Below are 13,737 nucleotides of genomic sequence, written 5' to 3'. Positions count from 1 at the left end.
GGGGTAGGCGTGGGGAGAGGGAGGGAGGGGAGGCGGGGGGCTGATGCTCCTTGATAGATGAGGAGTGACAGATCGGGGTTAGCCGCCAGGGGAGTCCATTTATTTCTTCTTCTTCTTCTTCTTTTTCTTCTTCTTCATTTTGTTCCACTCATTTTACTCCGATGCCCTACCCACCGTGGAGAGGGAACGAGGAGAGAAGAGGAGAGAAGAGGAGAGGAGAGGAGAGGAGAGGCTGGACGCAGACCAGGAAGCGACAAGAGTGGCCGAAAGCCGCGCCTCGACTCGATACCCCCCACCCCCTTTGCTCTCTCACAGTCTCTATCTCTCTCTCTCTCCCACACGGTGGGCTCCCAGTCTGTCGGCAGCACCGCAATGCCGCTGATGCCTCGAGAAGACCAAACCCACACAGAACTCACGCGGAACCGAGCGTGACGCGCGGCGGAGGATATTATTCAAGCAACGGGGGTTTATGCGTGCGTGTGTTTGCGCGTATATGTGCGCGTGTTAGTGTGTGTGCGCTGATTGCACGAGCCACGTTGTGCAAGATGCAACACATCGTTTTGCTCGGCGTGATTGGATTAGTTTGAACGCAGTGTGTGTGTCTCTCTCTGTGTTTCTGTATCTCTCTCGCTCTCGCTCTCTTTCTCTTTCTATCTTTCTTTGCTGTAACTCTCATATCACTATCTGTCTCTCAACCTCCCTCTCTATCTATCTGTGTGTGTGTGTGTGTGTGTGTGTGTGTGTGTGTGTGTGTGTGTGTGTGTGTGTGTGTGTGTGTGTGTGTGTGTTTGTGTGTGTGTGTGTGTGTGTCTTTCTCTCTCTCTCCTTCTCTCCCTCTCCCTTTTCACACACACATCCATCTGTCGTTGGTGCTCGGCGGTGTTGCTTCGGGACTCTCCATCGGCGTCTCCAGTCCTTCCGGCGGGGGACACTTTGAGAAGCGGCCGGGAAGGAGGCGAGGTCGACGGGGACGGAGGGGACGAGGAGCCACGCTGTCGGAGCTCTCTCTCTCTCTCCGGAGGATACAAACCAAACGCTGCTGCTGAAAAAATATGATGTCCTGAAGTTTATTGGACGTTTCTGGATCTGTGTCTCCCCCCCAGCCCTACACACACACACACACACACACACACACACACACACACACACACACACACACACACACACACACACACACACAGAGACACACACAGACACAGACACACACACAGACACACACACACCCGAGGCGCTTTGTGCTCCTATCTCAGATCGCCCAGTGATGGGTGTCGACTGATCGACTGGGAGCGTATTTTTGCGGTGTGTTTGTTTTGACGTTTAACCGGGATTTCTAACCGGTGCGCCGTCATCGTGGACCATGCACTACCTCCCGTTCTTCTTGTTCCTGGCCAACGCGGAGCTGCTGGAGGCTCTGAAGAGCCAGCACGGGCTCGCGCTCGCACCGGGACCTGGTCGCGGCGGGACCGACGATGACGCCGAGAACGGAACGTTTCACCACAGGACGTTTCACGTTCCCCCGCGGGAGGGTCCCGAGCACCGCGACCACCGCGCGTCTCTCAAGGCAGCGCCCTCGTCCTCCGCCACAGGTGTGTCCTCCTCATCCTCTCTGGAGACGCAGGTGCGCCCCGGAGCACCACCCATCACCTCCGTCAACTCCACTCACTCTCGAAGGAGAGCGGCGGCGGTGGTGGGGACCCACGCCGAGAGGAGTAAAGGGGGTTACAACTTTAAAGACGTCTCGACGGGGGGCGTAAACTCGTCCAGGGACGCGTCGCTTCACCACAAGAGGAGAAAGTTGCAGGCGAACGGCGACATTCCCGCGCTGGGAAGCGTTGGGATTAGCCGATGGGGGGGTCGGGAACAACAGAATGGGGAGAGCGACAGGCGCGAGAGGGGCACAAAGGACGAACAGAAGAAAGGCTCCAAAAGGGGCCGAAACCATGCGAACAAAAGCCCCATGTCTCTCCAGGCGTCGCCATGGGAACCGCTGCCCAGACCCGCGGCGCTCTCCTCCACCGACCCGCCCCCGGACTCCTTCACTCGGCGCCCCGTGGAGCTCATGACGTACGGCGAGGAGGAGAGCAACCCGTGGGACGCCACGCCGATGACGCCGCCGAACCCGCAGGACTTCCCGCAGAGCGAGATCCGGAATCCCTTCTACCCGGTGACCGGCGAGACGTACGGGGCGTACGCCATCGTCTGCGTGGCCGGGGTCATCTTCCTGGTGGGCATCGCGGGCAACATCGCCATCCTGTGCATCGTGTGCCAGAACTACTACATGAAGAGCATCTCCAACTCACTGCTGGCCAACCTGGCCGTGTGGGACTTTGTGCTGATCTTCTTCTGCCTGCCCATGGTGGTGTTCCACGAGCTCACCAAGTCCTGGCTGCTGGGTGACTTCACCTGCAAGGTGGTGCCCTATCTGGAGGTAAGGCCGTCCTATGCTACCGCAGTCTACCCGAGTCTATTCTGTACCTCTATGCTATGATGTTCTCTACTGAGTGTGCCCTGTTCTGATCTAGTGTAGCCCATCTCTAGCCTGTTCCACTCTAGACTGATCTACGCTGGTAGATCAACCCTATTGTACTTTAGTATTGTACTCTATTGTACTCTGTTCTACTCTATGCTATTCTATTGCCATCCTCCCTATTGTACTCTATCCTGCATGTTATTATATGTGTAGTGTACTCTACTGGAGTCTACTCTACATGCTCTATTCTATACTGTAGTCTACTGTAGTCTACGATCCATGCTTCTATTCCATACTGAAGTCCACTGTACTGGATGCTTACATCCTATATTGTAGTCTACTTCTCTGTAGTGTATGTACATGCTTCTATTCAATGCTGAAATCTTCTGTAGTCTACTCTACATGCTTCTATTCTAAGTCTACTGTAGACTACTCTCAATGCTTCTATTCCATACTGAAGTCTATCTTCTGTAGTCTACTCTACATACTCTGCATCACCTTACATATCTCAAATTCCTCTAAGGCAGAACCTCTTATTTCAACGTAACACGAGATTTTGAACAACACACTAAAAGCCAGGATGTTGTGTTATGATGTCACTGGATGTGTCAGAAGAGCTGATTCTGTTTGCGTGCGTGTGTGTTTGGGTGGGCGTGTGTGGTCGTGTGTGTGTGTGTGTGTGTGTGTGTGTGTGTGTGTGTGTGTGTGTGTGTGTGTGTGTGTGTGTGTGTGTGTGTGTGTGTGTGTGTGTGTGTGTGACCTAATAGCATCTGCATGGCTAATGAGTCGTCAATGGAGCATGATAAATGTCACTTACTTGTTTGGCCTGCGGGAATAGACGTGTCCTGGATAAACGCAGGCGTTTCTAATCTAGGAGGATTCTGGGGGAATGGGAATGGTGTAGATTGATTGGGGGAGAGGGATTTTAGAGTATAGTGGTATTATTTATTCAGAATAGACTGGAAGACTAGTCTGTAAACAAGATGCAGTGAAGGGGTCTCTTGGAGAGAGAGAGAGAGCGAGAGAGAGAGAGAGAGAGAGAGAGAGATAGAGAGAGAGACTCCCAACCAAACCCCTAAGACATGGGAGACAAATGGAACAATAGAACGACTACACATACAGACCTTGAACACACACACACACACACCCACACACTCAGTCCTAGTTTCGGTAGGGATGAATGCAGCAGGTTGTTTACCGATCTTCTCTTGTTCCCAGCCTCTCTGCATAGGAGTCTCTATTGTTGTGTCCCTGGTGTCACATTCAGCATTCACTCCCATACCAGCTCCTCTATACTGAACCCAGCCCCACTATACTGAACCCAGCTCTATACTGAACCCAGCCCCACTATACTGAACCCAGCTCTATACCGAACCCAGCCCCACTATACTGAACCCAGCTCTATACTGAACCCAGCCCCACTATACTGAACCCAGCTCTATACTGAACCCAGCTCTATACCGAACCCAGCTCTATACTGAACCCAGCTCTATACCGAACCCAGCTCTATACCGAACCCAGCTCTATACCGAACCCAGCTCTATACCGAACCCAGCTCTATACCGAACCCAGCTCTATACCGAACCCAGCTCTATACTGAACCCAGCTCCTCTATACTGAACCCAGCTCTATACTGAACCCAGCTCTATACCGAACCCAGCTCTATACCGAACCCAGCTCTATACTGAACCCAGCTCCTCTATACTGAACCCAGCTCTATACCGAACCCAGCTATATACTGAACCCAGCTCTATACTGAACCCAGCTCCTCTATACTGAACCCAGCTCTATACTGAACCCAGCTATATACTGAACCCAGCTCCTCTATATTGAACCCAGCTCCTCTATACTGAACCCAGCTCCTCTATACTGAACCCAGCTCTATACTGAACCCAGCTCTATACTGAACCCAGCTCTATACCGAACCCAGCTCTATACCGAACCCAGCTCTATACCGAACCCAGCTCTATACCGAACCCAGCTATATACTGAACCCAGCTCTATACTGAACCCAGCTCCTCTATACTGAACCCAGCTCTATACTGAACCCAGCTATATACTGAACCCAGCTCCTCTATACTGAACCCAGCTCTATACTGAACCCAGCTCTATACCGAACCCAGCTCTATACCGAACCCAGCTCTATACTGAACCCAGCTCCTCTATACTGAACCCAGCTCTATACCGAACCCAGCTATATACTGAACCCAGCTCTATACTGAACCCAGCTCCTCTATACTGAACCCAGCTCTATACTGAACCCAGCTATATACTGAACCCAGCTCCTCTATATTGAACCCAGCTCCTCTATACTGAACCCAGCTCCTCTATACTGAACCCAGCTCTATACTGAACCCAGCTCTATACTGAACCCAGCTCTATACCGAACCCAGCTCTATACCGAACCCAGCTCTATACCGAACCCAGCTCTATACCGAACCCAGCTATATACTGAACCCAGCTCTATACTGAACCCAGCTCCTCTATACTGAACCCAGCTCTATACTGAACCCAGCTATATACTGAACCCAGCTCCTCTATACTGAACCCAGCTCCTCTATACTGAACCCAGCTCCTCTATACTGAACCCAGCTCTATACTGAACCCAGCTCTATACTGAACCCAGCTCTAAACCGAACCCAGCTCTATACCGAACCCAGCTCTATACCGAACCCAGCTCTATACCGAACCCAGCTCTATACCGAACCCAGCTCTATACTGAACCCAGCTCCTCTATACTGAACCCAGCTCCTCTATACTGAATCAAGCTTTATACTGAACCCAGCTTTATACTGAACCCAGCTCCTCTATACTGAACCCAGCTCTATACTAAACCCAGCTCTATACTGAACCCAGCTTTATACTGAACCCAGCTCTATACTGAACCCAGCTCCTCTATACTGAACCCAGCTCTATACTGAACCCAGCTCTATACCGAACCCAGCTCTATACCGAACCCAGCTCTATACTGAACCCAGCTCTATACTGAACCCAGCTCTATACCGAACCCAGCTCTATACCGAACCCAGCTCTATACCAAACCCAGCTCCTCTATACTGAACCCAGCTCTATACTGAACCCAGCTCTATACTGAACCCAGCTCCTCTATACTACCCAGGCCTCTCAGCTTATATGGAGGGAATGCTGAGGGGTCGTAATGAATATGTCTTGATGTCAGTGTGTGTGTATGGTCAATGAGTAGATCACAGTGTTTCCTTCTGATTATCTGCACATGAAAACAAAACTTTTTAAATAGGGTTGTCATTTTATTCCCTTTTAAGGATAGTATTTACGGGGAAAATGAGCATGTCAGTATCGTCTAAAACTATGCCCTCCTGAAGGAGTAGAATAATGGGAATTTTGGAAGTTTATATTACCAAGCATCTCTTTGTAAAGCGACATGCATTGTGGGCCCCTGTCCTCTTATGAAAATAGAAGCCAAACATGCTGATGTATTCCTCATAGTACGACTAGTAAAGCTCATGCATGTTGCAAATCGGGTTTGCCAGCATGGGAGACATACAGAATAAATAAGCATGCAATATCAATATAGTACTTCTTTATATGCTAGCAACTACTACAGGATAACGCTAGCCGCAAGCTAGCGAGAAGCAAGCTCAACTGGACTGTAAGCTAGCCCTGAAGACTGCACACATGGAGGGATAAGACTTTATGGCTGAAATGTATTTGAGGGGTGTGTGTGTGTGTGTGTGTGTGCGTGTGTGTGTGTGTGTGTGTGTGTGTGTGTGTGTGTGTGTGTGTGTGTGTGTGTTTGAGTTGCGGGGAGGAAGGCTATTAGCCCTCTCGCGTGTGTATACTGTGACATGTGTGCCCGGACTGCACATCTCCCCTGTGTGTAGTTAAAAGTGTCTTGTCTGTGTCTTTGTGTGCATGTGCATGTGCGCGTGCACGTGTGTCAGATCAGCCCATGCGTAATGTAGCCTTAGGCTCTGTTGAGTGTTCAACCTAGACCCATTCCACTCACACACTCCAAGATGACCCCTCCCTTGCTTCCATCACACACACACGCACGCATTCACACGTACGCACGTACACACACACTAATACATCCATGGATTCAGTCTGGAGCAACTTAATTCTTCACTTAACCCAAATTCAACCACTAGATAATTCAACATTTGGCATGGAATGTGGTTAGCCACGCACACACACACACTTAACACTCATTCAGCTGCACACACACACACACACACACACACAGATACACACACACACCCGCACAAAGGAAGACACGTAGGAGCGTGCACGCAAGAGGTGACGAGAGTAGACCCAACAGGCCGGCAGTGCGTCGCTGTAGACCGGAGGAGCTTCTGTAGGAAGCCGGGAACATCGTTTTATATTTCAGTGCAGAACGCTGGAAGCATCCTGTCCTTGCCCTGATTCAAGGACAGAAAGGTGGAGCCACTACCACTCTGTGGCGAGGGAGGGGAGGCAATGTGACGGCCAAACAAACCGTAATGTTGACAAAAATGTCATGCCTTTCCCTCTTTTTACGACGGGGAAACATGTTCCCTGCCCTTGAACGTCGAGTGTCGCGAGAAAGGGTTTAGAGAAGCACAGCTCCACGCCCCGCTGAGCTGTGCATCTCTAAACCGTTTCTCTCTACACTCTAGCTGCTAGTCGTTTCGCCTGGCAACTAGATATGGGTTAGGACAATTTCTGTCTTACAAATGGCATATACGCCACACTCAGTGGCCACTTCATTAGGTTCATCTTTCTAAATTTACATTTACATTTACATTTAGGGCATTTAGCAGACGCTTTTATCCAAAGCGACTTACAATAAATGCATTTGTTACAATAAGTACATTTGTCATAAGAAGTGAAACAATATATCGCTGTCGGTACAGTAAAGATGTTCATAGAACCAAGTGCAAGTATTACAATCGCTAGGCTAACCCATTCCCCGTGTAAAGCAATGATAGCAGCTACTGTAGATGCTACACAATTAAGTACCTTGAATATGTGCAAGTGCCAGGACGTGTAACATTCAATAGTGGCTGTGCATTGGTTTCTATGCAGAGTCGAGGTGAACTCTGAAGAGGTGAGTTTTGAGTCTTTTGCGGAAGCTGGTGAGCAACTCTGCGATCCTGACATCGGTTGGGAGCTCGTTCCACCACTGAGGTCCCAAAACAGAGAAAAGTCGTGACTTCGCTGACCGACCTTTGCTTGCTCTTAGCGATGGCGGTACCAGACGTCCAGCTGAGGTAGTTGAGCAGAGGGATCGAGCTGGGGTGTGTGGCTTTACTAATGCTTGGAGGTAGGCAGGGGCAGTTCCATCGACTGCCTTGTATGCCAGTACCATCATCTTGAATCTGATGCGAGCTATTACAGGGAGCCAGTGGAGGTCTCGGAAGAGGGGGGTTACATGTGAGAACTTTGGTAGGTTGAACACGAAATCTTTCCGGAACAGCATGATTGGCTGATTAGATATTAAAAAAGAAAGTAAGACTCAGACAGCGCTTTCTTTACTACATTAAGGATCCAGCAGTCAGTCTCTGTGGTTTCTTCGTGAGTGGAGCTCAGTGTGTCTTAAATTGTCTTAAAGGGGACATATTATACCACCAGGTGTGAGTGTGATTAGCCTAACAAGCCGTTTCGAGAATCTTCCCCATATGACATCACTAGTGGGCATGTCCACCTAGATCTGTGCCGGAGAGATGAGCAACGTTTAATTCAGTCCACTGGTTAGGCTGGTAGACTGATCTATCCCGCACAGATTTAGGTGGACACACCCACTAGTGATGTCATTTGGGGCAGATTTTCGAAACGGCTTGTTAGGCTAATCACACTCACACCTGGTGGTATAATATGTCCCCTTAAACTGATGGAAAATTTGGCATAATCTCGATAAGCTTCTGAACAGGTGCAGCTTATAAGGCTGCCACTGATTGTATACATCGTTTTCTTTGAAGTCTTTGTGTTTGCAAGAAATCAACATTTAAGCGGCTTGGGGAAAATACGCTGCAGAGCCAGTTTTGGTTCGTAAAATCGGGATACAAGCTGTGGTATTTTGCGACGTTGTTGAAGTCAAAGCGACATAAACACCGTTCACAATAAACCGTCACCGCCTGTCACCTCTACAAGTCATAAGTCTTCTTTTACCGCCACCAGCAGTTATTTACCGCCCTTTCTGCTTAGCGAACATTCAGCCCCTTTCGAATCTGTCAAGTCCCCTTAAAGCGGATATATCTCCATCATGATGATCCATGCTAACACACCTCTGTAAACGAGTGGTATCGCAGTGTGCACTTATCGAGGTCATCTGTCTCTACGTCTTGTGGTATCACTCACACGACAACATAAACGTAATTTTGTAACGTTAAAGTTGATCCTTAATCCATCCGTGTGACACGGAAACAGCAGGAAACCTTGAGCATTAGGAATAACGCGGGTGGGAAAGTGCACCATTCTTCGTTGAATTTAAGAGTAGAATTAGAATGAGAGTAGCTCTGATTCCCAGAGCTACTCTGCAACCGATCCAATTGTTTGTCGTTATTCTTGACTTGGTCCTTCAGCACAATCTTGATTGTATTGCTTTGGCTCAGTCCAACTTTTGTCTAAGGTCTCTTGGGGTATAAGTGTCTGAATGTCAATGTGGGGCAGACAGCCTTGATGACAAAGAATGTTTCCAGGTTGTAGGTTTGATGAAAAAGAAATGTATGCCGTTGTAGGTATATATTTATAGGTCATGCATATTTATGATGCAGGAGGTAACAGCCACATAAGTAGTCTATTCCAGTCCACACCACAGGGGATCTTTTGGCGAGGTGTTGTGTCCCAGAGAGAGAGAGAGAGAGAGAGAGAGAGAGAGAGAGAGAGAGAGAGAGCAAGGCCGAACGAGGCTGGCTGTTTTAGAGAGAGGGAGAGAGCGATTGAAATAGAGAGAGAGATTTAAATGGAGAGAGAGCTTGAAAGAGAGAGCGGACAGAGGGAGAGCGAGAGGGAGATTAATGGTGAGGTGCACACTATTCATTCACTATTCAGCGAAAAGCGATGAAGAGGGAGAGAGGGATAGAGAGACACATTGGGAGCCACAGGTGTATCAACGTATTGGGTTGAGATTGGGGGTAAAGGCAAGGCATACATCAGTCGGCAGATGTATGCCTGGCAGATGTGTGTGCATGTACACACATGCACACACAAATCCACTCACTCACTCACACACAAGCAATCACAAATACTCTCTCTTTCTCTCCTTTCTCTTTATTCTCATGTTGGTAAAATGACACAGACAGATTTGATTTGACAAAAAGTATTATTGGCACACACGCACACGCAGTCACAGACAGTCACACACAGACACAAACAGTTGGGTGTGCTGCTCCCCCAGATTGGTGCGATGGCCATCCTTCCAATCACAAACCTGATCTCTCGCTCTCTTGTTCGCCTTCTCTTTCCCTCTCCCTGTCTCTCTCTTTATCGCTCTATCCCTTTATATCCCCCTCTATCCCTCTATATCCCTCTCTATCTCTCTCTCCTCTCTCTCTCTCTCTCTCTCTCTCTCTCTCTCTCTCTCTCTCTCGCTCTCTTTCTCTCTCTCTCTCTCTCTCTCTTGCTCTCGCTCTCTCTCTCTCTCTCTCTCTCTCTCTCTCTTGCTCTCGCTCTCTCTCTCTCTCTCTCTCTCTCTCTCTCTCTCTCTCGCTTTCTCTCTCTCTCTCTCTCTCTCTCTCTCCATCTCTCTAATATTCTCTTTGTCTTTGTATCTCTCTCCCGGCTCTCTTTATCTTTATCTATCTCTCCCTCCTGCTCCGTTTCTCTGCATCAGTTCTCTGTGATTAGAAACAAGCCACAGGGGGAGGACACACACACATATACAAACACACACACACACACACACACACACACACACACACACACAATGAACCTGAGTAGGGGTATAGACTACTAGTAAATCAAATCAAATGGAGAAGAATAGATGAATGTACTCCAGACGTATCAACACACACACAGACACACACACACACACACACACACACACACACACACACACACACACACACACACACACACACACACACACACACACACACACACATCATCGGCACATGGTTGCAGGTATAAATCAAAAAACAAAGAATGCATTTATTCCTGAGATAATGCACTAGCAGCAGCCCCCATATTAACCCCCCCCCCCCCGCCCCCACACAGACAACCACACACACACACACACACACACACACACATTAACCCCTCGCTAATGTCACCCCTTATTTATTACCTTGCCTGTCTAAAAGGCACGAGAAAGACGCCTAATTGGAATATTTATATAAATGCTCCAGCCTATATAATTGCCGGTGGTACATAATGCTTGTTCGTTAGTCCATGTACTCAACTCTTTGTCTGGAAGCAAATCATGTTGCATGCTAGGCTCCGGGAGAAATAGCTGGTCCGCCCAATTAAGCAGATTGATAATTATGCATGCAAATGGGAGCTGATAACACAAACAGATGGGCCCCCATGCTAGGACTCCCATACGATAACGTTAGCGAAACACGATACGATCTATGGTGCAGCGCTACAGGTTTTAGCGCTGAGGCTAACACAGTGCTACAGATTAAAGTAATATCAAAATGAAAGGGTTGGAATTGTGTACAGAACCAGTCAAATAAACTGAATTGAACAATGCCTGAAATGGAAGCGCTTCACATATTTCCGTTTTGAAGGAAATATTCTGCAAAGCAAGGTAAAAAAATTCATTTGATCCAAAACAGAACTCAACTCAACATAAGGATATACAAAAACCAAAGAGTTTCCTAACCTTTCTACTTTACATGACGTAAAACTAACAGTGTGTCAAACGACAGCGTTCTGAATGTAGATCGGTCCCACCAGTGATAGCAGCAGAACTGGAACCTGCAATCCTATCAGTCCTATGTAGAGCACAAGTAGAGCAGAACTGAATGGCACAGACGTGATTACAAGTGCAACCAATACGCAGAATAAGACGGACGGAGTGGGAGAGGGAGAGAGGAAGGGAGAGAGAGAGAGAGAGAGAGTTGGGGAGGAATAGAATTGGGATCTAAACATTGAGTAAGATTGAGTTATAAAGGGTGATATAAATAAAGAGAGATGTAGAGTTTGTTAAATATATAGTTGCAACCATAGTGTATAGTGATGTATATAGTTAGAACTAGAGAAGTGAGAAGTATGCTTGTATATAGTTAAAGCTATAGAGAGAGATTTAGTAGGAGAGTATGAGAGACGTACAAGCAGTTAGAGAAAGAGTATAGTTAGCGAAAGATGTACCTCTAGTTTGAGAGAGTCTATTAAGAGAGAGATGTACATTTAGTTGGAGATAGAGAGTATAGTGTGAGAGAGATGACATTTAGTTGGAGAGAGATGTACATTTAGTTGGAGAGAGAGAGAGAGAGTATAGATAGAGAGAGATGTACATTTAGTTTGAGATAAGGGAATAGTTAGAGAGAGAGGTACATTTAGTTGGAGAGACAGAACGAGAGAGATTGAGAGGACTATTCAGAGAGAGGTGTGCATGGATTTAGAAAGAGAAAGGGAAAGGTGTAGGTAGAAGTGTACACGTAGAGGAAGGGGGGAGGTGTGCAGAGAGCCAGAGAGCAGACCGGGTGCCCCAGACATAACACCTAGAGACAGCATGCAGTGACCTAGAAGAGAACGCCTACCAGCTGTTCTCTCTGAGAGTGTAGAGGAGAGAATCCGCCATCCAGGCAGCCCAGGGAGCACAGAGCACATGTTAGGATTCAGCTCAGTAGAATAACATGAACACACCTACTATAGGTTAGGGTTCAACTCACTTCAGGAGGACAATGTAGCCTTCCACATGTTAGGACTCAACTCAGTAGAATAACATGAAGATATCTACTATGGGTTAACATGTGGAATGCTAACATTCCACATGTTAGCATTGATCACATGATAATGCACACACACATACATAGCATAGGAATGTGTAAATGATATGTACCTTACAAGTGTCCAAATGTAACATATGATAATAAATATGTTACACAGGGTAACACGGGTTACAATTCAACTCAACATAACACAATCGACAACATTCAACCAATTCAACACAGGATAATGTACACCTAGTACATTTAACAGTTCAACCAAACAATTAAGTCACAGTGTGTAAAACAGAATGGCATCTACAATGTTTAATATTAAACCGATCAGCGTGGAAAAGGGTTTTCTAAACAAAGCTATATTTTAAGAATTTTAGGGATTATTAGGAAAAAAAAAAATATGGAAGGGATAACATACATTCTCATGAGGGTATATCTTGTGCAGGCGCAAAATGGAGGGAAGTGTCTCTAGCTGTTAGTATGTGTAAAACATGAAGCTTTGGCCCCTCCACCACCATTAATAATCCAACATGGCGTGCTTCTTCCTCCAGCCAGATTTGGAGCGTGTGTGTAATGATACATTGTTTTGACACACCTATGGGCTCGTGTTGCATCGTAGCACATGCACACTCACACAGGCCCTCATGTGCATTGCATGTACGCTTGCACACACACACACACACAAGGAGACACACATACATGCATGCACACACACATACATATATTAGCACACATACACATATTCATACACATACGCACATATTCTCACTACACACACGCACATGCACACAAACACAAACACACACATAGTGTACATTCACTCAAGTAAGCTACATGCAGTTGATGGTACGGCTGAGATAATAGACACACATACATATACACACACACATTCACACACACACACACACGCACACATGCATGCACAAACACACACACACACACACACACACACCTATAGTTCACAATCACTCATACATACTCTGGCAGTTTGTTGGTTGATGGTAGGGCTAAGATAAACACAATCTCACGCAAAGACACACACACACACGCAAAAAACACAGTTTACACTTACTCATGTAGACACACACACACAGACACCCCTGTTCAGACTGCCGAGCGGTTAATAAGTTAAGGGTATATGTGAGTAATGTCCTGGGTCAGACAGCACTGGGTCAAACCAAGTGCGCTCTGGGAAAGACTGCAGCTGGAAGCTGTGTGTGTGTGTGCGTGTGTGTGTCTGTGTGTGTGTGTGTGTGTGTGTGTGTGAGTGTGAGAGAAATAGAGAGAGAGAGTTAAGAGCGAGAGCGAGAGAGTGTTTCACTCGCTTCCTGTATTTGAAGTCATATTTGGGAGACTTATAGTCCTTTTTGCTTGTATCTTTTTCCTTGTATGTTTCTTTTTTTCGAAATGTGTTTTGCCTAT

General features: G+C 47.3%; 1 protein-coding gene across 1 annotated transcript in view; it reads left to right on the top strand.

The window, feature by feature from the left end:
• Positions 1-1,357: 1,357 nt before the first annotated feature.
• gpr37b (G protein-coupled receptor 37b) overlaps positions 1,358-13,737 on the top strand; it is a gene marked incomplete at both ends in the record, with an annotated part of 19,992 nt that continues 7,612 nt past the window's right edge. Inside the window, one exon of the mRNA XM_079755291.1 lies at positions 1,358-2,428. Within this exon, the coding sequence (XP_079611417.1) occupies positions 1,358-2,428 (1,071 nt within the window). The remainder of the gene's footprint in view (positions 2,429-13,737) is intronic.

This window comes from Pollachius pollachius, assembly GCF_949987615.1.
Source record: "Pollachius pollachius genome assembly, chromosome: 18".
In the NCBI taxonomy this organism is placed as follows: domain Eukaryota; kingdom Metazoa; phylum Chordata; class Actinopteri; order Gadiformes; family Gadidae; genus Pollachius; species Pollachius pollachius.
Note: the sequence above shows the minus strand (reverse complement) of the source record. Positions and strands in the feature narration are given on the sequence as shown.